At 35.9% G+C, this 26,090-nt stretch overlaps 1 protein-coding gene and 2 long non-coding RNA genes across 4 annotated transcripts in view; 1 reads left to right on the forward strand and 2 right to left on the reverse strand.

Annotated features, from left to right (window-relative positions):
* LOC136254303 (uncharacterized) overlaps positions 1–8,758 on the forward strand; it is a 58,714-nt gene extending 49,956 nt beyond the window's left edge. The window contains exons 3-8 of the mRNA XM_066046976.1: positions 660–2,530; positions 3,316–3,719; positions 3,888–4,190; positions 6,089–6,150; positions 6,204–6,279; positions 8,339–8,758. Of these exons, the coding sequence (XP_065903048.1) occupies positions 660–2,530; positions 3,316–3,719; positions 3,888–4,190; positions 6,089–6,150; positions 6,204–6,279; positions 8,339–8,346 (2,724 nt within the window). The 3' untranslated portion in view covers positions 8,347–8,758. The remainder of the gene's footprint in view (positions 1–659; positions 2,531–3,315; positions 3,720–3,887; positions 4,191–6,088; positions 6,151–6,203; positions 6,280–8,338) is intronic.
* The window catches only part of LOC136254613 (uncharacterized), a 522,347-nt gene that overhangs the window by 121,482 nt on the left and 374,775 nt on the right, over positions 1–26,090 (reverse strand). The gene's annotated exons all lie outside the window — the stretch shown is intronic.
* LOC136254610 (uncharacterized) lies at positions 14,014–14,339 on the reverse strand. Its single transcript, XR_010700573.1, has 2 exons — positions 14,269–14,339; positions 14,014–14,213 (listed from the first exon to the last, which is right to left on the reverse strand). It is a non-coding gene; the product is annotated as an uncharacterized lncRNA (long non-coding RNA).

Raw genomic sequence — 26,090 nt, forward strand, 5'->3', positions numbered from 1 at the left:
AAACCTCACTGCGAAACGGGAGTGACAAGTAGTGAGTCCTACTATGTTAAGTACGATATTCACTATTCCAGAGGGTGTAGATCTACTGTCTATATAGTGTTACCTTTTAGTTGATAGCTGACTCCAGGCACCGAACTGAGAGGCATGGCACTCCAGTTCTCGCTTCAGGCACAATGATTAGTAGTCTAATTAATTAAATAGGGCGTGCACTTTGCTAACAATTCGTCAAATTTTATTTCGCCAACAGTGATATTTTGCTTGATTAAACAAAAAATTTTCCCACTGCAAAGTTTCTCTCCGTACTGTACAAAATTACTCAAATGAATTGTCCATAGCTCCTTACTCTAATAGAACAGTCACTTTGTAATGAAATACTCTAATAGAACATTCACTAATAAAAATATTCCAAGATACTTAATTAGAAAGTGTTCCTAACTTAGAAGAGTGGCACACTGAAAAGCATAATAGGTGAAATATTGGAGAAATTCCTGAAAGCTTTTGGGCAAAATTTTGAGCATATTTGACTCTGGCCTAATTAATTGCCTATTTAATTAAATTTTTTTAGTCATTGCACCTGTCGCCATGCACATTTCTTCTTAAGTGTTACTCACCCTGTGTAAAATATATATCTGTATTATATATATTGTTGGTCACTACAGGATCATGATAAATTTGGAAACACTGATGGAACAATGGAAGATAAAAAACTATTCGTTTGCCCTAAAAATAAAGGGATATTTGTGTCCATTGACAAATTAGAAGCCAAGCTTAACAGTTTATTGTTACAAGAATATGCCAAACAATCAGCCTTAGGATTAGCTCCATCTTGCACTTTTAAAATAACATTTGTTGGGCCTGAGGGGAGTGGCAAAACAAGTAGTATCAAAACCCTTTTAGGGAAGAAATTTGATAATTATGAACAATCAACAATTGGAGCCATTCTTGGTATTCAGGCCATAATAAAATGGTTTAAAGGCAATGAAAATACTGAAGATGAGACCTCATTTGAGTTGCAGTCATCCCATGCTATTGGATGGAGGGAGACATCAACTTCAGATGTGCAGGAAGTGCTAGAAAAAGAATATGTTAAAGAAATGTCATCTAAATTAATTTCGCAAAAATATGTTCAAAGTATGCAAAGGGTAACTGTCTTTGCTAAAAACAGTGCTGGGTTTAGTAATTCTGAGTCAGATTCAGACTCAGATTTCATCGAGGTTGATGCTGCGGATGACAGTGATGGAGATGAACCCTCAAATACTGAAGATTCATCAAACACTACACAGGTCACTGAAACATACTCCAGTGCTAAAAAAGTAATGTTTGGAGAAAAAGTTGATACACTGGATAATCATGCTTCCATATCGGATTTTGCTGGACAATTAACATTTTTTAGTTTCCAGCTATTTTTCCTTAAAAAGCGTGATGTTGTCACCATCACATTTAATGCATCTGTAGTACTAACTGCTAAAATTATTGCACGGGAACGTTATGATCATGTGAAGAAGAAAAGAGAAGTTGCAGGAATGATGACCACAATAGAAAATATACACTTTTGGATGAAATCTGTTAGTGCACATGCAGGCACTGATGATGTTCCTAAGGGTTGTATTTCACGTCGATCACCTACTGCCATTCTTTGTGCGACACATGCAGAGAAACTTTCTGCAGCACAAATGGAATATGTCACTAAAACAGTGATGGACAGTTTAAAAGGAAAACCTTACAGGAACCATTTACCTACTGATCCTACTAAAGCCATTATGTTTGTCAGCAATAAAAATAGGAAAAAGTTTGCTAAAAATATTATGAAGTTTCGTAACATTATAATGGAAGCTGCTACTCCTGCTTATTCAGAAGAACGACCTATCAGCTATCTCAGACTTGAACAGTTTATCAGAACTGAGGTAGAAAAAGGCTCTAATATTATAAGTGTGGTGGAGTTTACCATACTAGTTAATAGAGCTGGTATTCCTGGTAATGAGAATAGTGAAGCTGTAGCTGCTGCTCTTCAGTATTGTACCACTAGAGGAACAATATTGTATTTTCCTGAAGTTGAGATACTTGCTGAAAAAGTGTTTATTTCTCCCCAGTGGCTTTCCTCAATCTTTGCTCAAATTATAACAACACACAAACAAGAAAGCACAGATAGCTTACTTTATTACTCTTGGAAGAGATATGATACCTTTGCAATTTTAGAGGAACATTTCCTTGATCATATCTTGATGCAAGCTTCTGTGATGCATCTCAAAGAAATTATCATTTCACTAATGCAGTCATTTAATCTTTTAACTCAAATTCCTACTAACACTTGTTTTGCTGGAGAATCTACTCCACCTCCTCTAGAAGGAAAAGTATTTATAGTTCCTGCACTATTGCTATATGATCCTCAACTTGCTGCTTGCAAGCCTAAAGAACAAGATCAGGTTTACATGTACTATTTCACAGATTTGTATTTCCCTGAAAGTGCCTTCAACCAGATTCTTGTTAAAATGATTTGCTGGAATGCTGAAAGGAGTTTTCAAATTATTAGGTATGTATTCACAAGCACACACACACACACACACACACACATGCACTGCACACAAACATACACACAGTGCTCCCAATAACAGTCAGATAACGGACAATTTCCGAACAAATTAGCCAATGTCTGATCATAATTGTATTTGGCAGGACATAATGTCCTATCAAAGGAGCCCAAAAAGCCCAGGGTGTGCATATTTGGTTTACTGTTTACTTTACTACTAATAGCTGTCTCTTGGTTGCTAGGAGATTAAATATTCAAGCCATCCAAGAGACTGACCACTAATGTCCAATGCCAACCCCTCTGCTGTACAGAAACCTCACAAAATCACTTGTAATAGTATCTCAGACATAAAAGAATGTCTATCTTCAGCACAACAAAGGGAATTCCTACAGCCAGAGTGCCTTACATCAGAGAATGCTTACTACAGGCAGTGTTATAGGTCACTTGTGTTCTTGCAAAGTATACATTTGTCCAAACAGGTTTGGATTTGTCAGGACATTTTGTCCTGGCGCTTAAGAATTCTTATCGGGAGCACTGCACACACACACACACACACACACGCACACGCACACACACACACATGCACTGCACACAAACATGCACACACACACACGCACACACACACACACATGCACTGCACACAAACACACACACACACACACATACACACACCACACACACACACACACACACACACACACACACACACTGCACACTCATAATACTGTACACTCATATCCACACATCAAGAATGTCATTCAGCATTGTGTTTTTCATGTACTCTGTAGAATTCAGTTTGGATTAGGACACTTCAGATTAGGTGACATTCAAACTTATGATTTGCTATATGAACCAGATAACTTTTGCTTGAAAATAGTTGTTGTTCAGCTTGAGAAAAATCCACCTGTGGAGAAACAAAGGAAAGCATTAAACGTATTTTTCCAGCTAATGGTATATTTAGAAGAATCAATATTTTCTGTGATGGACTTGTACATCCCTTCAGCTAAACGTCCTGTGCTTCATGTGGGATGTCCATTTTGTGACAACCCTAATCCACATATTCTGTTGGAACATGCTAGTAAAATTTCCTTAAGTCTTCCTTCTCTTCTGTGTACACAAGGAACTCGAGAAGAGATACTACCCAAAACATCATATTTACCATTTGGTGATATATTGAAGGAAAAAGATATTGGTAAGGTTTTGTGCTAACTATACAGTCATCTTATGTAACAACTTTTAAACAGGCTGTATAGGACCAGGTGCCCTGTAGACCTTCAGCACTTGTGCTGTAAAGCCTTAATATATATATATAATAAATTCGATATTTTATTAATGGAGAATTGTTTTCTTGTACATGTAGTTGGATTTAAAGAGTTTGAAATATTTACTATATTCTACTACAAGTTGGTAAACATTTTGCCAGTACAGAATATCACTGACAAGTTGATCTCTTCAAAAATAATTACTATTGATGATGATGAGGAAATAAAAAGCATTGCAAGGTCTAAGGAAAAAGCCTCTTTTGTGCTCAGGAAGGTAGCACATTCACTTGAAGTTGGCTTTACCCAAAGTTTTAATAAATTGTTAGCCATAATGGAAGAGTATGGCAGTGATGCAGCTGTTCTAGCCAATGAGATTCAAAATGAATTTAAAAAATATACAGGTATTGAAAGCTTGTGTTTGTACTAGTAATAGCATGGGTAGCAGTGAAATTTGGGATAAATACCATGAGTGTTGTATTGGAAATGGGGACAAATTTCACGAGGCGAAGCCGAGTGAAATTTACCATTCGTTGTTTTATGTACTTGGTTGTATGTGACCCGGTCCTAGAAATAATAATGATAATAATAATATGTAAGAACATATACCCAACTTGCCCTATTAATTAATATGTTTTGCATAACTGTTGCCATCACGTAATGTGCTATACTGTATTACACACAATACAGATGAATAAGTGTGTAGATTCCATGCCAGTGAAAAAATCTGATATAACTATTGTGGTATTTATCCCAAATTTCACTGCTACCCATGCTATTCCCAGTTAATACCATACTCGCTGCATATACACATGCTGTGCATTAGCATTGCTATGTATGCAATTTGTCACTATGTACTAAACACGCGTCAACACTAATTGGCGCTACATTGTTAACATAAATTCTAGCCAATGAAATTGCAATTACAACTTTTTCACTGCTACCAGTGAAATACGGGATAAATTTCACTGCTATTATTGAGACTTTTGTATGGGCAGTGAAACAGGTATGGTATTAACATAATAATCATGTCCACAATAAACACATATCCCGAGTGTATAACTTTTTATTGAATAGTTATATCAGATTTTTTCACTGGAATGGAATTTACACACTTATTTATCTGTATTGTGTGTAATACAGTATAGCACATTACGTGATGGCAACAGTTATGCAAAACATATTAATTAATAGGGCAAGTTGGGTATATGTTCTTACATATTATTATTATTATTATTATTATTATCATTATTATTTCTAGGACCGGGTCACATACAACCAAGTACATAAAACAACGTTGCAACCTACCCATTGGGCAAGTATATACAGTGCCATAGCCAGCACTCAGAGCAGTGTGTGTGCCAGTGTAAATGATACATATGCATACATACACAGGCAAGGGAATTAAACTGGCATCAGAAAACCACAATGCTAAAACAATAATTACGTGAAAAGTTAAGTTAGCTAAATTGAAAGTTTATATTGTAGGTGTGACATGTCTCTAAAGATAGAATCTGTTGTAACTAGAGGCCACTGGTGATGTGCCAGTATATCAGCACTGTGGCATTGGCACTAGTTTGTACAGTGATCACAATCTATATGCATACAGCCATACACAACATACAGGAGATAGTTACACATTGTTGTATATGCAGCAGTGCATCTTGTTGTTTATTACAGACTCAAAGTAGAGTAGTAGTTAAGGCTAGCTGTGAGATGTTATTACATTGAAACACTCAATACCTTGTTGTTCACAAGTGCACCAGCTGGTTGTTTACGAGCACATCAGCTGGTTGTTCAAGAGCGTATCACCTGGTATCCCAGATGATCATCAGCTGATTGTTCACTGACACCTGGAGCGCATATCCTGCATACAAAATACACAGTTACAAACATTTAAACATACTTGTAATCTTGTTGTTTACATGTAAAGTGGTCTCTGGGTCTCACTCCCAGGGTGTTTACTAATCTTCTCCTTCATGCAATCTATAATTAAGCAAGGGTGTGGTGCTGGGCATTATATAAAATTACACATTTGGTCAAGTCATCAGCATGAACAGGTATACTTTTTATACGGTTGTGCCTTCATTCACAGGTGAATCTATCCCTGCTTAGCTCATGTCTCTAGGCCTCATTGTGTTCTCAAATATTATTTATTCATTCATTATTTATTCATACATTTATTATGATGTAATCTCAATCGCATTTTTTATTATTCTTAGTACTTGGTTGTATAATTTACATGCACATGTGGTTCTAGACACATTACTGTACTACTATTCTCTGTTTTGAAATTATTTAGATGGTGGTAGCAGCCTCCTTGGCCGTCTACAAACACTTACTCTTCATCAAGAACCAAACAAGGTAATATATAATATACATAATGTCTTTACCTGCTGTTTAATGCTTTTTTGCAGTTAGGTGCCGTGGGACTGTCCAGTGATGTTAATGATAAATCCCAGTATATGGATGATGAGAAGGCTCATAAGAAAAGTATGATCCTAAAACTGCAGTACATAAAATGTAGTGCCTTTCCTCACTGCTATAAGAAAGCCACATCACAATCAATATTGCATGGGACAAATCTTGTATTGAGGTATTAAGGAATGTGTAATTCAAGCAGTATATAAAGACAGATTTTTACAATTTTCCAGCTGCTAGCAAAACACACATCAAGACATGTTGATATAACAGGAACTGACTACTGACTGTACATTCTGTTTGAATGCATATAGTGTATTCTAGGTCTAGGGACTGACCCGAGAAGTCACTAAAGTTGATGCACACTTCCATGCACTTTAATTGCATATAATGTACACTTTATCTATAACAATATTGTTACAGTTTTCTGCTGCTATAGATAGGCCAGACCAAATTTGCATATAAAAATGTGAAACCACAGATGCCTATTAAACTGTTACTGATCCCACAGTACTTGAGACAAGATAAAGGATAATTATTTACGAATCATTAAATTACAACAAGTATTCAGCATTCCAGCAGTACATCTCATATGCCTGAATCTGGGAGCTGAATGCACACCAAGATCAATATGTGGGTGATCAGGGGAATATTTATGTAGTCAACGAATGAATTATCTAAGATAGCACATACAATATTCAGTGTCTACAGTTAAATTAACTTGTGATCATGATATTGTAATGACTGTACTTATTATTTGCTCTATTGGACTATCATGATCATCATCTATGAAATCTAATTAATTTGAATGAAAGGATGCTCCTGTGACCTCTTTACTGAAGCCATGGAAGTAGCATAAATGCATTACATGCATTCTAGCATAGGCTTAAACCAATATTATGCTTTCAGAATGGACTATTATGCAATATACCATATTCAGTATTTGCTTGTTAAATGCATATTTATTACATTAGTGCAAAACATTGATGTGGCAACTATTCAAACTCAACCACCACTCAATGTTCGATAATGATGTTTATTTTAAACCCTTATTTTCATAATAGATTGTGGCACTACTCTAAGTGTGACTACTAAAGGTGCAGCATTTAACCGAGGAAATAGTACAGTGATTCATGTTTTTTGTCATAAAATAATTTTCCTATGCAAAACTTGTATGAAAATTTCTTGCACGAAAATTTTCACACAAGATCAAACTACTCTAATAGAGCAGTCATTTACGTAAATCGTACAAGAAAAGTTTTATCACAAAAATGTTTTGCATGAAAATAAAGCGAATTATGGTATGCTCAATATAAAGCAAATTGTACTTAAAAATAATAATTATGATACAGGTTATGCTCAAGTGCACTTTATAGCTTGATCTTATCGCCATGAAGTGTGAATAACCAGCCAAGAACAGTAATATAATAATAGTACAGTATAGCAGGCTTTTACTGTGTCTATAATTTGTCAGAAATCTTTAAATGCAGCACAGATTTTGTCAAACATAGCTCTCCATGAAAATAGAATCTGCTGAAAATTGTTATGTTGAATATTAGATACACGTTGAAAGAGGAGAGAAATGTGTTCAAAGTTCTTGTATACATGGCTATCACGTTTATAACAACATTTGTACTCCTGTTAATGGTAAGAAGCTTAGAGAAGTGTTAATTGGTCTGGCAATGCTCATCCTTTTGCTTAGAGCAGGTGTAGGGATTGTGAATTGGGGTACTTATCATGTACCCTCTGAAGGATGTGCAATTCATTCATGCGTTCTAATATGATTAATACAGCTTTTGATTGAGAAGACTTGAGAAAAAATATAATGGATTTAATATACCATAGCAAGCCACTGCTCACAAAAAAATCTTAAACCTTCAGCCAATTTAATTGTAATAGTATGTAGTCTAATAAATTGAAATTGCTGAAAATTCCTCCCATGGTCACTCCTACATGATATGCTGTGTCCGCCAATGTTTGCCTTCTCTGTAATCAGTTTGACCAAATAACATGGCCATGCACAGTTGTAATTTGATTAACTCTTGACATCACAAAGTCTGGCTATGTCATTAGTGTTAGTAATAGTTTATGTCTACAGTATATTGAGTTATTATTGTCTGTTTTATTTCAGGAATATGATCTTACCTGATGTATTTGACTCTACATGCATACATTTTAATATTTGTGATATATTTTGAATTTGCTTTATTTATTTGACTTCAATACTTTTTGTAATTGTAATTATCAGTAGTTTTATAGCTAGTTGTGAGGTGCATGTGTGCACTTATTTTGGGTTTTTTCCTCTGGTCCCAAACCATCTACTAATTTACTTGTAAAGTACCAGGGGTTTTCCCCTGAAGGTGAGTGGGTCAAGTCACCTTCTAAATTTCTTATGACTATTTATTATTTACGTGACCCCATTGTATGTACTTATATGGACTTGTTATAATATTGTTGTACCCTGTATTGTGACACTATGCTATTGTACACCTGTTATTGTACAGTGTATATTACCTTTTTAAATGTAAGAAAAGTTTTGCAGTTACTGTCATCTGGTTATAAGTTTGTCATCCTGATTATATTCAATGGTTCATATCAGATCCACAGTTAAGTTTAGTAAAGTACCGAAGAACTTTGGTGCTGTACCAGGCATGCTATATGGGTCATTCCATGTCAAATCACCAATAAATTGTAAGGTCACCTCTTGGATTTTGATGAAACTTGGTGTGTATGTAGTACCTGTGGTGCTCATCACTCACACCAATTTTTAGCCCCATACACAGGAAGAAAAGCTGCATTTCAGGTATTCAGAAATCCCCAGTAAATGTACAGAAATTCTATATTATTTTCTGTACATTTCTTGTGTTCATGAATTTTGCACATTTCCTTGACATTTCCTGAAGTAGTATAGGGCACAATTTCCATGACATTTCCTATAATAGCAGGATTGATTGTATTTCTTGACATTTCCTAATGCAGGCTACTGTAGATGAAATTTACTGACATTTCTGAAATACAGGGAAGATCAAACTTTCATAAATTTCTTAACATTTCCTGCTTTCAGGATAGATGGTGTCAAAATGCAAATTTCCTGTCTAGGAAATGTCATGTGTCAACACATTTCACTGCACAAAAAGTAAGATGTCCTGCTTGTGTCAGCATGTAGGAAATTTTTTTAATGATTTCTTTTAGAATTTCCTATTGAGTTATCATGCAGGAAATGTCTTTGAACATTTTCTGTACAATTTCCTGCAGTTAGTGTCACATTGCAGTAAATTGTTTTAACATTTACAAGAAATGTAGATAAAATCAGTATTAAGATTTTCATCACATTCATGACTAGTGAAAATGCAGCTGTAAACTGATCAAATGGATACTGCAGGTTTCATGTGTTGATCAGTGTAATACTGAGCCAAAACTTGGTTCTCAATAATTATAACATAGATTTTCAACATCATATACCAGAGTGTCTCTACAACAATGTGTAAAACTGTAACCCATATGCATATTATGCTGTTGCAATAACTTTTTAGTGGTATATGAATTGTTATACTAAGGAAGCTCTATTTTACTTTTAAAATTAACTTTACATGATGCCAGAATTGTATCTAAATCAACTACACCGTATTTCTCAGTGACTTACCATGCTACAGAAAAAAAGAAGCTATGGCATACAGTGATGATACTCAACCCTTTAGGCTTTCAACATGACAATGCAAACAGTCAACACACGGAGCTAGATAGTTACGTACTCTATATGCCAAAGTAAATATTGCATGAATTTATGGCCTTAATTGTGTGTTACACTTTGTGTCTTTGTACAATATAGATGTTAGAATTTGTCATGAATAGTGACAGACAGTTGGGGAGTATGGCGTTGTGACAAAGTGTTTATTTTAGTAAACATCTAGCCATGGCTTTACTTACTGTTTCAGCAATTCACCATCTTCATGCTATGTACTTTAATTTATACTACAATGATATATATATAGCTACCTGGATTTGTGGAAAGGTACTGATTACTATGATAAAATAACCTGCACTTGGTTGCCAGGAGATAAGAAAACAATAGTGCATTTCATGAATATAATAAAGGAAATGTAAGTGGCTATGAATATTATACATGTACACCATAAAAATTTCCCCTAGTGTATATACAAGGAATGGGAATATATACCTTTACAGTTATGTGGGTGATCATGTGTAACATAGCTACAGTGCAGTGTAACATAGCTACAGTGCAATGACTAATTAAGTTGATGCTATCCTAGCATTCCACGGTTATCGCTCGGGTGACATATTATTGTAATGTTGCTTTACATTAATTTTATAATGAAGCAAGCCATCAACTTAGCTATGATAACATCACATCATTTTACATATAGCTAGTTTCTGTGTGCATTAGCTGCATCATACTGTCTACATTACCTGATACATGATGCACGCAAGTCTACATTGACAATATACAATATGGCAACTCCAAACATCCAGTAAATAACCTCAACTCTTTGGTCAGTCATGGATGAAGTTAGCACAGTATACTGTAATGTTGTAACCTCCCCTAGTCTCTGTTGAGGCACCACAGCCAACTGTGGTATATACTATAATAGTCTCTCCAGCAATCCTATAGTGGATAATTGTCAAACCAACAGGTGCTAGTCTTTGTGTCACTACCACTGGGCACTTTATGACAAGTGTATGTAATGTATAACAATAAATTACTGATTTTTGATTGTATATGTGTACTTTCAATAGTTTATAATAAAGAGGTGTTATAGTATGGAGTCTATGGACTCTTGGTACAAGAGGTTATTGGTAGACCTTTATTGCTGGAATAAAACACTTATGGCACTTAGATGGTTTATCAATTGCAATGTTGGTTTACAGTTAAATGGCTTCTATCCACGCAAGAATTATGACATAGCAAGAAAGCAAAATGTTTGGATTACAGCACTCTCATATGATGGTCTATAGCTAGTATCACATTAGTTGTTTTTTTTTAGTTTACAGATTTACTATAGAGATTTGGATACCTGTATGCCTTAATAACATTACGAGACCAGCTAGATGTGATCATCATTCACATGTAGCTAGTAGCTAGTAATGCACAAGGACTTGCATGAGGAGTAAAGTTCTCCTATTTGCTAAGAAACTGCATGAGTGAGAAGGGTGGTGGCAGCTAATTGGTCATATTCATAGAGTTGAAGAATTACACATGACTATATTGAAATGTTTTGGTAGGCCTTTTGGTTAAATACATAAACTATAGTAACCTGCCGCATTTCTTTGGTATGTTGTAAATGAGTTTTCTGGTCACCTCTTAGCAGCAATGTGTGAACAAATCTCTATCATGTCAGAGGGGTAAGAGTTGTTTAAGGCTTGTAAGATGGAATGCAATCCATCTATGTACATGTGTCCTGCTTAACTGTGTTACCTGACCCTGCATGGTGGTAGCTGCAGCTTTATGTGTTTAAAGTGCCAAGTGTTCACAATTTTTTCACAGCAATATGTGAAACACATTGCTCTTCAAAGCAGGCAGTGAAGTGTAGTTTAGTAATCTACTCTATGAATTTCCATACTGGGAATCCACCACAGTGCATTATTTCATTAGTGGTTATATCCATTTCGTGGCTTGAAGTAACAGCTGTTAGTGTCTTTGTGTCCCAATGCTTGGAAGGACTTATATACTTTGCTATTCATGCATGTAAGCATAGCCTATAGACATTTTGAATCACAAAAAAACTTCTATAGCTGCTAACAGTCTGTCACTATCAAATGCATGACTATTAGTAGGCACAATCAAAGCTTGGTAATTGTAAGGTTTCAGCCAGGGTTGATGCTCAGTTGCTGTTGTTGCTTCCTTGAGCAAGACAGTTTACTCACATTGCTCCAGTTTAGCTACCCAGTTGTTAAATAGGGACCTTTCTTAAATGGTGACTTTTTTTGATAGACTTACTTTTAAATGCTTTTGGTTGAATACATATTAAACTATAGCATTACTTTATTCTGTTGTAAATGAATTTCTAGTCACCTGTTAGCAACTATTGCGTGCACTACAATACATATCTGCATGTCAGGAACATGCATTAAGCATGTAGCAAAGTAAGTTTCAATCACAGAGGCTCTTAAGATGGAATGTAATCCACCTATGCACATGTGTCCTGCTAATGGTGGTAGCTACCTTTTTATATGTTAAAACTAACTTAAAAGTGCCAAGTGTTCAAAATAATTGCCAGTGATGTGTGAAGCATATTGAGTAAAAGCTCTTTGAAACAGGCATTGATGTGTAGTGCAGAAGTATACTCTACGAATTTGTATACTGGGAATCCACCGCAGCAAGTTATTTCATTAGTGTTAATGGTTATATTCATTTTAGTGGCTTGAAGGAACAGCTGTTAGTCTGTGTGCCAATAGTTGAAAGGACTTATACTTTGCTATTGCTTTTGACTCATGCATGCATGCAAGCATGGCCTATACAGACATTATAAATCAAAAAAAATCTGTAGCTGCTAACAGTCAGTCACTATCAAATCCATTAGCTACCTTTGGTAGGCACAATCAGTGCTTTGATACATGGAAAAATTTAATGTTGTGTAGTAGCTAGTGTGTGTGTGTGTGTGTGTGTTGGGCTTTGCTTTGTTAGTGTAACCTAAGGCTGACTAAGAAGTTGACAGGAATGCATTCAAGTACATGAATATTTTTACTAATCAGTGTGGACAATCTAATTAGCCACAGTGCATCCACCGCACTAGCTATATGGCTACACATGGATAAGGGCCAGGGGGGCCATGGCCCCCTGGCCCCCCCATCTCCACCGCCTATGAACAGCATGCATGCATGCACAGATTGCACGCAATCACCTTCGCTGCATGTTTCTTCCGATTGTTCGCAGTTAATAACGAGGCTTGTAACGAGGCTCTAGCTATGATGCAGCTTGTTATCATCCAGAACTAGAACAGTGCTTGTGCTCAATGCAGGGGCGGATCCAGGGGGGGGTTCCAAGGGTTCCATGGAACCCCCCTTTTGAAAGAGCCTCTCCATATCAAAACATATGTATGGGATTTGTCAAATCAAGCATTTTCAGGTGGTCAACATTAAAAGTTTTCAAACACTGGGTTAAACCTTTAAAAATTAAGAATTATGCATTAAATGAATCTAATATCTGTTTAATATCCTTTTTGAAACCTCAACTTGGTAAAACAGGCTGATCATAAAATCTCATCATTCCTTGTCCAATACAAATACATGTATTTTACACTACACGCAAAAACACTAATTTACAACCTTTAACTCACAAAATTTCTACAGCACACCATATAATAAAAGAAAGCCCTTGAATTTCTCTATCCAATTCCGACCGTACAAATGGGAAAATGTCGCCATAGCGACAGTTATTTACTGCTGATGATGACATAATACGCGCTCCATACATTAACCTATTGGAAAATTAAATTAACTCGCCGGGAAAATCCCAATTTACAAGTTGTTATCCTCAACCAAATTCGCTAAATTTGGTATCATTCTACACAGCGAAGGATGCTTAATAAGACCTCGAATAAGACTCCGACCGTACAAATTGTTAAACAGGTTAAGTTATAGAAATATGTTTTAAAACACGTGTTTTTACGGACATTCTGAACACGTAAATTTTGAGGTACAAGGCTCCTTTCTAGCTTCCCCTTCGTTACTACACAAAGAACTTACACATGAATCGAATCGCCTTTCATCAAGGAATCTGATAAACCAAACTTCGTGTCCGTCAACCAAAGTACGCGGAAGTTATGGCGCCTCATATCAAAACTCATGTCAAATTAACCCATACATTACAATTTTCCGTAAAATATTATTATGCGTAAAATCAATGTACAGCAGCCTATGGAGGTAAGTTAGTTTTAAGTTACATTATTCATCATAACTCTGGTTCTGAAGGCGGTATCAAAATTGTTCGGCCGCCATTATACACGCATAACACTCCTCTATCCGATGGTAACAAAATTTATTCGAAGCTAAAGTGTTTACAGCTTGCAAATTTACAACAAACGATGGTAAATGGCAACTTACGCAATACAAAATCCATTGGAGAGCAAATCACGAATTTCGCGTTCTAATTAAATAGCGGAATCACGCCGTTACCATAGCGATTACGAATTTTGTTCAGCCGGAATCGGATAGAGCAATTCATAAGGAGTTGAATGATATTAAGTTTTATGGTATTTGATCGTGTCTAGTGCTTGCAATTATTGAATATACAAAATGATGTAAAATGTATGGAGTTTGTATTGGAGAAACTGAAAAGGTGATCCATCCATCCTGAAATCTTTGAAAAAATCAGTGTTTAATCAGTCCATTTCATGATCTAAGGGCAGAAAACAAACAAAGGACACTGGTAATGTACAATATTGCTGATAAAATGATTACTGGCTGTAAATTTGATTTTGCCATTTTTGCAATTCTGACTTTACAAATCCCAATAGCATGTTTTGATATGTTGTTTAGAGGACGGTGTTATTTTATACGAAACGGGCGTAACCCATTCGGAAATCCGGAATATCTTACACAAGTTTTGATATGCTTACTCGAGATACTCTAATAGAGCAGTCAAATCGATATACTCTAATAGAGCAGTCACATGCAGTAGTCTTTTTGAGGAGCAGTGTAGCAAGTTATGTATCTAGATATAGATAAGGAAATATAATTGGTAAGGGTATCTATGGTGAGGAGCACAGGGGCGGATCCAGGAGCTGGCTAGGGGAGGGGCACAAATAGGGTAAGTTGTAGGTGGTTTCATGCATGGGGAGAACCATATATTCTCTATAGTTCAGTGCTGCTTTTTTAAAGCAGCAAATAATCACCTCTTAGTGGTGTCTCACTGTTGATATTTGCCATTTTGGACTTTTCAGATGGTTGTGAAGTCTTAAAACTGTTTAAAAGGCTCTGAATGTCTTAAATAACAGCAACACGATAATTATTTTTAGAGGCGCTTAGTACGCACGAAGGTGATGGGTAACTATTTTACAGTTAGTTTGACTTCGGTTCGCTTTGGTCTCAGGTGAATTTGTAATAAATGCTAGTAAAATGTGCATATTTTCATAAGTTTTAAACTGATCTTGGCCTGACATAAAATTTACTAGCTGTTTTAATCAGAAGTATGGCTGGCTCCTCCACAAGGTGGAGGGGGGGGGGGGGGGGGGGGGGGCATTTGCCCCAAATGCCCCATCCTGGATCCGCCATTGGAGCAGCTGTTGTCAGCAAGTGATGACCTTTTTTTTGGTCTTCAACTTACAGCTAGGCTGAAGTTGCAATTCCAAAAATGGAACCCCCTTTTTAATAGTCTGGATCCGCCCCTGCAATGGCAGACTTACCTGCAGGTATAGCTATAAAGACTGTCACAGTATTTATGATCGTTTGTAGATATCGCCTCTTCCATCCTTTTCCGCCAGTTTCTAGCGACGCCACAATTGTATACCTTTTGCTACAGTTGCTAGCTACAGTGCTACACGCATTTGGCAGCTACAAAATCACATGTTGCTTGCTGGTAAAAGGAGTAGAGGATAACACCCCCCGGGTCGAGAGACAACTGGGTGCATTCCACAAGCACTCATCATCTCTATACAACTACCTCACAGTGAATTGGTTAAGTCTACTTTATAGATGACTGCAAGTGCAAGCTACCCTGCTTTGCAGAAACACATATAGGAAGAGCTGCATTTGTAGCAATTGTGAGGTAAGAAGATGTGGCTAATTCATGATTCGCTATTAATTTGTTATCTATCATTGCATGGCAGTGGGATCTGCCATCAACATCACCTAGCTACGTAAAGTTGTCAAAGGAAGTGACAAAGTAGTTACTGATGCTTTCAAAACTTGAACTGCTGATGATGTCTTGTGGTAGTAGTGTAGATGAAATCACATAGTAAGTTCTGCTATAGTTCTTGGAAATGAGTATTTTGTGGTCTATTGAAGTTTGGAAACTTGTGATCATGGCTGGATCTTGTGAAAGATATGAATGATACTGTACCAGGAATAGTATAATTCAAGGTTTGCCACAGAAAAATAAATAGCCATAGCAATATTTATTGTAACAAAATTTTTACAGATGCTACCTATAAGAACTATATATAACTAGTGATGAAACAGATTATGAGAAGAAAGCTGCACTCAACGGACAGAAGTAAAGAGCAAATCTACATTAATTTTAGTGATGTAACATCCCTCAGAAAAAAGAATCCTGAAGGTGTCAAGAACTTCAATTTGTGAACTGAAAATATTATAGTTGCTGTACAAATGATGTGCTTTTTACTTATTAATGAAATATGTATTCTGGGTAGTAAATACAACACAGGAGTGAGACATTGCTAGCTATATAGCGCAGTATAAAGCAGATGCACAATATAGAAAATGTTGATTTCAGCTACAGGATTTTTTACATCCTGTATGCATTTTCACAGTGTTAAAATGTACATTTCTTCACTGCCTCATTTCAAGCACCATAGGGGCCCAGGGCAAAGAGTTAAAAGTGGGGCCCTTGACCCAAGTTGTAAGGTGAAGACCAAAAAGAAAAAAAACAAAAAGGTCACATCCTGCTGGCAATGACAATAACTACCCATCACCAACCATATCTCCTTATCTATAAGCTTGCTATACTGCTCCTCTGAAAAATACTGTGACTGCTCTATTAGAGTATTTAGATCTGACTGCTCTATTAGAGTATATCGATCTTTTAAACAGGTATTCAGGGGGCCCCTTTCAGGCTGGGGCCCGGGGAAAAATGCCCCAGTTGCCCCCCCCCCCCCCTGTGGGCGGCCCTGACCATACTAGATGCAGTAAATCTTTCTCTATCCTCTGTATGAAACTTTACTGAAATCTACTAATTTTCTAAGCATGAAATGTGGCTGAAATGACAAATTCATACACATTTTATACTCATTACTTACAAGCTGACATGGAACTTTTCACCCAGTGTTTCCTAAACACAGTATAGATGGGGACAGTATGGTGCCAGTGTGCGTCACCCTCTCCACTAGTTCAGGACACATGACATTTATGGACATTTCCTAAATGGCAAGAGGAACAGACAGTATTAGTACATTACAACTAGCTAGCTTACCTACTTTAATAGAGTTTGCAAGATGTATATATAAGAAACCCTATTATTGCCAAGGTATTATTTCATTGTGGGTCTGGGTTATCACATTTCCTGTTAATGTAGGAAATATCCAGTAAATATGATATTTAATTTCTTGAAATTTACATGACGTGTTCTTGCCTCCTTGGCCTCTATAATGTACTGTATATAATTATTGCATTACCAAATACACAGGTTATGCAGAGACCTTATCCTAATCTGTAAAGTGTTACAGTAGTCAGGTATGACAACAGCTGGAGTGACAATTTTGGACTGAAATTCAACTACATGCCATGTGTCCTTGTCTAAGGAAATCTCATATAAATTTATGAATAGTGTAGGAAATCTCACTGCATGCCGTGTGTCCTTGACTAAGAAAATCTCATGTAAATGTCAAATTTCTGAATAGTATCGGAAATCTCACTGCATGCCATGTGTCCTTGAATAAGGAAATCTCATGTAAACGTCAAATTTCTGAATAGTATCGGAAATGTCACTGCATGCCATGTGTCCTTGACTTAGGAAGCCTCGTGTAAATGTCAAATTTCTGAATAGTGTAGGAAATCTCACTACATGCCATGTATCCTTCAATTAGGAAATCTCATGTAAATGTCAAATTTCTGGATAGTGTAGGAAATGTCACTTCATACCATGTGTCCTTGACTTAGGAAATCTCATGTAAATGTCAAATTTCTGAATAATATATATGGGAAATTTCACTACATGCCATGTGTCCTTGACTAAGGAAATCTCATGTAAATTTCAAATTTCTGAATACCTGCAGGAAATCTAACAACGCGTCAAATTTTTGGCAGAGGAAATGTCCAGACATATGAAATTTCCAATCTCTTAGGAAATGTCACAGCATGTGACATTTATGGTGTACAGGTTTACTCCAGGTTTGATATATATAGTAAATTCAACAGTTACATTTCCATGCTGATTTTTGGTCCAGAAATGTTACTTTTTTTCCTGTGATACACCACACAGTTTCTGATTTATGACCACAAATATTTCGAATATTTCGTGAAAAATTGGCCCATCTTGTGTTACAAAATCAACTGTAGCTCACCACTGTGATAATATTTTAAAATAAAAATTTCAAAGATTAAAGACTGTTACTTGATCTTTCAAATACTCTATAAATTATGGGATATCAACTAGGTTCAAAAAGCCTCCATGAAAAACTTTAATCTTTAATATTTCAAAAAAAGCTGCTTAAAATTCTTTGAACTTTTTAGTAAATAATAATTGAGTCATGGTCCATTGTTGCTAAAATTTTGTGGTGGGGCCACAATGGGTTCAAGAGATATAATTAAATATGTTGTGGTATGTAGTGGAATTTTGTAGTTAGTCTATTATTGCTATAATTATGTGAGTGTACACCACTCCTGATAAAGCCATGCCAACTTTGTCTTATACAATGGAAATGCCCAAGAACAGTGCAACCTGTATTAGTGACCACCTGTATTGAAAGACCACCTTTGTGCTGCAGTTTATTTAGTCAGATTTACTGTATGGGTAAATCCATATTAGTTTGTACATGACCCCCTCAGAATAAATTTGACGAAATTTGGTGTATGGGTAGTTCAAGCTGAAGTGGTCATATGTGTCCCAAAGGAATTTCACCGCATTGCTTGTATGGTTTCCCAAAATGGTCTATTAAGTATTCTACTTTTTTGCTATTTTTCTTGTAGTTGAGAGTCTTGAGACGATTAAAAAGCATAATAACTTGGACATTTTTACAAATGAATTGTACCACTTTAAAATTCAAAGAATAAGCTTTCATTTGGTATATTTTTATACTTAATGAAATTGTGACCTGATCTTGGAAAACCTACCTTTTTGGCACATTGGTCAATTTTCTGTTTTGTAGCTTAAATGAGGTACTGGGTGCTCCAATGGCGGATCCAGGATGGGGTATTTGGGGCAATGCCCCCCTCACCTTGTGGAGGAGCCATACTTCTGATTAAAATACTAAACTTTGTCAGGCCAAGATCAGCTTATATAACTCATGAAAATATGCACATTTTCTTAGCATTTATTACAAATTCACCTGGAACCAAAGTCAAACTAACTATGAAATTGTCATCCTGCATCTTAGAACATACTAAGCACCTCTAAAAATAATTATTGTGTTGCTGTTGTTTAAGACATTCAGAGCCTTTAAAACAGTTTTTAAGACTTCACAACCATCTGCAAATGCCAAAATTGTAAAAATCAACAGTGAGATGCTACTAAGAGGTGTATTATTTGTTGCTTCAAAAATGCAGCAACTAGCTAACAAGAGAATCTGCAGCTGGCTCTCCCCAACCACCTACAACTTGGCCTGTTTGTGCCCCTCCCCTTGCCAGGTCCTGGATCTGCCCCTGTGCTCATCTATCTTGTGTTAAACTTTTAGCTTAATATCTTTAAGCATTCCTGAGATATGGCCAATTTTCTGTCCTGTACATTACAAACTGACTTTTGTGGTAATGTATTGAGTTTTGTGAGTGATTAAGGGTGACAGTGGTGACAAATCACTTTGTTTACTAATAATTCCATTCTCACCATTTAAAATACTTTAAAAGACATTTCTGATAGTTTAACGAAGTATTCTTGGTACTTTTCTGCATTAAATGGCATATATCATTGCCTAAAACTACGTTTTAGCCATTCCAGCACCTGAACAAATCACCCAATTTGTAAGTTAATGGTTGTCCCATGCATGTGAAATCACTATATGGTCTGATATAATCATCCATATCTCCTAGGAAAAAGAAGCTATGTGTGTGAAACTTCACAGCAAGAAGGTTTAATAGTTCCTTTATCCGAATATGCAACAAAAATATATATTTTTAAATTGTTGAAATTTTCATGTGAGTTTTCCCAAATAGTTTGCTTGTGGTAGGTTTTCCAAGATCCGGTCACAATTGCTTATTGTAATGAGCAGGACTCACACGCTTTTTCTCTGTATTTAATAATAATAATATTTGACAAAGTTGAAAATTAACCACGTCTCCTAATCTTTGACTTTTGATTTTGCCAAAAAGTTCTGATTAGAATTTTTGCGGATATTTGTCAGACATTTGCTAGCAAAAGTTTCAGCTTGGGGTCTCCACTCTCTATGGGATTACAAGGTAAGTGCTCTTATGTGGCAGTGTGTAATGTATAGACTTTGACCGGCTTCTACTCTGAGAAAAGGGTGTCTCACTGATTTCTGCTAGACACATTAAGTAAAGATACTTCTTCTCAATTATGAGAGAACAGAGGATCAGACTCTATGGCTTGTGAGCTAGGAAGAATAGGACAGAAGTGACAGACTTGGTAGCACTCCTTGCTTAGCTTCTTCCTGCATGTGTCACAGATATTCATACCAATGGTAGGAACTCTTTCAAACATCCAGGTCTGAGATTCTTTCTATGGCTACTCCAGGTATGGCCTGGTATGTCAAACAGATTGCAACAGGACAGAGCCATGTAGACTAGATTTTTGAGGATTGCAGATTCACCAGACTTTAAGTCACATGAATATTCTCCGGTCTAGTCAGCAACTGCATGATATCATCTACATTTCTATGTATAGGTAAGATGTGCAGTGCTATGTAGGACTCTTCAGTGGATGAATAACCCCCTTGTAATAATCACCATGGCAGAACAGAGCCAAGGTGATTATTACATTATTCCTGAAGGTTGTTTATCCACTGAAGAATCTTAGCAATGCATGTCTTAGTAATTTGGACAATGGCCTGTGTGACTGAAATTGTGTTAGGGAACAACAAAGTATGCAATTTGTTTGTCAGAGTTTGTGGCTTGATGTTTTATTTATTACATGCATTGTACAATGGGTAATTATATATAATTTTTGAAAATTTCAGAAATTGTCAGCTAGTTTTAAACTAAACATTTGAAGTTCAGCTTTAAAGAAACCTGATAAGTAATAGCACCAGTTCACCACTTTAGATGAAAATGCTATGCTGCAATAAAATCAGGAGAGTGGTGCACCAGACAAATGCTTTTTGAAATGTTGGCAAGTTCAAAATTTACCTATTATAAAATACCCATTATATGGTACATAAATTAAATAGTGTGGAGTGGACCTATGTTATGGAATTTCACTTTATGCAAAAGACATTATAACTTATAAGTCCACCTGCTCAAGAAGATAAGCTGGCTGCATTTGAAAACTTTACAGTAAATCTGACTAAATAAATTGTAGCACAAAGGTGGTATTTCAGTACAGGTGGTCACTAATACAGGTAGCATTGTACTTGGACATCTCCATTGTGTAAGACAGAGTTAGCATGGCCTTATTAGGAGCGGTAATTAGAGGTGTACACTCATATATAGCAATAATAGACTTAATTATATCTCTTGAACCAATTGTGGCCCCACCACAAAAATTTTTATCAACAATGGACCATGACCCAATTATTATTTACTAAAAAGTTCAAAGAATTTGAAGCAGCACTTTTTAAAACTTTATCAATTGATTCTCAATGTGATATTGTGGTGTGTACAGTTTCTACAAACAGTCCATGTTCTATTATTATATTATGTTGTGTATACAGACCCCCTAACTGTGATTTAGAATACCTTCAAGAGTTACGTAAAGTATTAGAATCTTTAGTACTATCCTACCTAAATTCAATGATTTGGATCAAGGGAGATTTAAACTTATCCAATGTTGATTGGAGTAATAATGCTGTAACGACTGCTTCTTACTCGACACCTTTGTATACCGGATTATATAATAACTTACTGTTTTACACAAATTGTTGACTTTCCTACTAGAGGTAGAAACATTCTCAATATATTTTGTACAAATAGACCAGCTATGATTAATGAATGTTTTCCCATACCTGGCATCAGTGACCATGAGGCACTATACATTCAATCTTACATTTCAATCCCATCACCTTCAAAAGTTAAAAAGAAAATTTATCTATGGTCTAAAGCAAACCTCAGTGATATCCAGCAAGTCGCATCAGATATGTGTTCAGATAAGCGTGATGTGACAGTACCAGTTGAAACTTTATGGCAAGATTTTAAAAACATCTGCAACACTTGTTTAAACACAGTACCATCCAAGAATTGTCCATCTACAACCAGCCAACCTTGGATAACTAACAGAGTTAGATGCTTATGCCACAAAAAGAAATGTTATTTTAGATATGCTCTGCAAAGTAGCCTTCCCAAACACTGGGAGAGATATCAACTATGCAAAACAGAATGTAGAAGAAAATGCAGAAATGCTCATAACAGATATGTTGCTAATCTTGTTAAAGGAAATTCAATTTGTAAAAAGTTTTGATCTTTCATTAAAAGTAAGAAGAAAGATTACTGTGGCATTGCACCATTGAAAGTTAATGAAACTATGGATAATGACCCACAACAGAAAGCAGAAACACTAACTACTTTTACTCTGTATATATCGTATACCCAAGATGACAGTCCAAGTATATCATGCCCTAATGTGTGTGATATTGTTGAGATGCCCCTATTAATGTAGACAATGATGGAGTTCTTAAACTCTTTTTAGACCTACAACCTCATAAGGCTACTGGACCAGACAAATTACCAACACGTCTCCTGAAAGAAAATGTGTATATCATTGTACCAGTTCTGACATTACTATTTCAAGCTTCACTGGATCAAGCTTGCTTACCTGACGAATGGAAAAAAGCTAGCGTTTGTCCAATCACTGTGAAAAAAGAGGGATATAAGTTGGTATTTCCAGTGGCTTATTGAATACAAAAAAGCTTGATATAACCTGTATTATACTAACAGTCCCATGTAAGGCTTTAGTTAATGTGTTAAACATACTGAAACCATATATGTGATGGTATAGTGTGGGTATTATATTTGATATAAGCTATTTCAGGTAATGTAGTAAATAAACTGAAACCATATATGTAATAGTATAGTATGCATTATACTAAAGTATAACATGAGTATAATACAGGGTTTATATTAAGGCTTATTTGTATTCAATAAGCCACTGGAAATGCCATATTATATCCCACCTTTTTCACAGTGAATATTTAAGAAAAATGATCGCTCTAACCCATCCAACTATCAACCGGTCTCATTAACGTGTGTGTGTGTGTGTGTTGCAAGCTTTTGGAACATATCATTTATTCTAATATCATGTGTCATTTTGATGACAATATAGTAGTATCTTGATAGATGAACAACATGGCTTTTGTGGTGAGAGATCATGTGAAACTTATAGTTAATTACTGTCATCAATGACTTTGCTACTAACTTGAATAATGGGCTACAAACTGATGTCATTCTTTTGGATCTGACGAAAGCATTTGATAAAGTATCTCATGAACTATTGTGTGGTAAGCTGTATATTTATGGAATCAGAGGTAACACCCTTGGTTGGATTTAAAACTTTTTAAAACACAGAACCCAACGGGTATTGGTGGATGGTTGTGCTAGCGCACCGTCTAGTGTAACATCAGGGGTTCCTCAGGGCACAGTGCTAGCCCCATTACTGTTCCTATGCTACATCAACGACACATCTTATGATATCAGATCAACAGTGAAGCTATATGCTGATGACATTCTAATTTACAGACCAATACTTACCAATGAAGATTGTGAAACCTTACAAAGTGACTTGGATCATCTTCAGTCATGGGCAAATAAATGGAAAATGTGCTTCAACCCTAAAAGGTGCAGTTTATATGTATATCTAACATTAAGCACCCCATCATCTCTCAGTATACCATCCAAAACACAGATATCCAGTGTGTACTTCATGTCACGTATCTAGGTATAACTGTAGACCAGCACCTCACCTGGAATCAACACACTACTAATATCTCAAATAAAGCCAACTCAATCAGAGGCTTTCTTCAGCGAAACATAAGTTCATGCCCAATAACACTCAAAGAAGCATGCTATAAGACAATGGTAAGACATATTCTTGACTATGCCTCACCGGTATGGTCTCCCTCTACTGAACTCAATATCCTGAAACTAGAAATGGTTCAAAGAAGAGCTGTTAGATTTATAATGAATGACTTTTCTAGATATGCATTGGTCACAAGTATGATAGAACAACTAGGGTTGCCAATGCTCAAACAACGAAGAAATGAAGCAAAAGTGATAATGATGTACAAGATACTGAACAACTCTGTACTTATAGACCATAACCTAGAATACAACACTAATCATACTCGGGGGCACCCCTTTAAACTAGTTACATTGCCAACCAGAATCAATGCTTACCACGATTCCTTTTTCCTTCAACTGTCACATTATGGAACAATCTGCTGGTGGAGGTTGTTACTTCTAGTAACTTAGAACAGTTTAGAAAGAGTTGTAACAGTTATTTTATAACTGACTATATTATTTTCTTATCAAATATGTACATTTTTCCTCTTATAGAGGCTGTACATTAATCAATTATAATATAATAATATAATATAATATTAAGGATTAAAGTTTTTAATGGAGGCCTTTTGAACCTTAATTAAGTTAATATCCCATATTAAGGATTCCTTGAAAGATCAATTAACAATCTTTAATCACTGAAAATTTTATTTTAAATTTTAAAATATTAACACAGTGGTGAGCTACAGTTGATTTTGTAACTCACGATGAACCAATTTTCATGAAATATTCAAAATATTTGTGGTCATAAGCAGAAAGAAATCTATGCCACTTTTCCTATGTAGCTACATAAAGAAAATTGTCTTATACTATTATAATGCATGTTGTAGGTTGATAATAGACAACCATTTCACTTGTATATAATTATATAATTTATCTTTTTCAAAATTGGTGAGTATGGTCTCTGTAGCGTTTCTCAGACCTTGTGATAGCCACAAATATAGGTTTGGTGTCATTCAATGAACATGGCTCTGTTGGAAAGATGTGTAGTAAACTGGGTGAACCATGGGTGACTGACTAGTTTCATTCCTCACCTGCAGGAAGTGGGAATGTCAAATTGGATTTCTTGCTTTCACCCATCCTGTTTGATTTTAGAAGCCTACCCTTCCCAACCTAATGCAATGTATCTATAATTACCCAAACAATATTATATAACTGCTACACAAGTACATTAATGAATGGATGCACATTATCTTGGGACATTTTAATCAGTGAATGCTCTATTAGAGTATTTCAATACAAAGTAACTGTTCTATTAGAGAGAATCAATCTAATGCATTTGACTGAAATTTGCAATTTCCACTGAATGTTCTATTAGAAGCATCAATCTATTATTTTCAATTGCAAACTGCAATGCAAAGAATTAAATTCCATAGTTTGAAATATCCACCTAATATGCTAGCATTATGCTGGTATAGAACTCCAGCCTACTATATGATTTTTATTATGCAGGCATATTTCACACAGACCTATTGACATAATAATAATGTGACTGGGCCTGCGAAAACAGGGCATGTGGGCACAAACTACACCCTGTCACACAACAGGTGATATTGCAGTACTGGAACAGAATATACTATTTTCATTCTGTAACTTGCATCATGAAGCCAAATAAATGCTTACTAAGAGCATAGATACTAAATACATAATGGATTGGAAACGCAATACATTTTACGGTTACGGGCTCGATACGGTCACGTGATTTATGGCAACGTTACCAAGTGTACAAACTGCAGTTGTTCTTAGCGCTGAGACTACTATTACAGGTTTCATAAAGCGTTAAATCATTGCTAAATGATTCAGCTATTTATTGGTTTGTGACTGAAGGTTAGTCGTTTCGTACAACCGAAGGTGTGAAGGAAGGAACGCGA

Source organism: Dysidea avara, chromosome 1 (genome assembly GCF_963678975.1).
Source record: "Dysidea avara chromosome 1, odDysAvar1.4, whole genome shotgun sequence".
Classification (NCBI taxonomy): Eukaryota; Metazoa; Porifera; class Demospongiae; order Dictyoceratida; family Dysideidae; genus Dysidea; species Dysidea avara.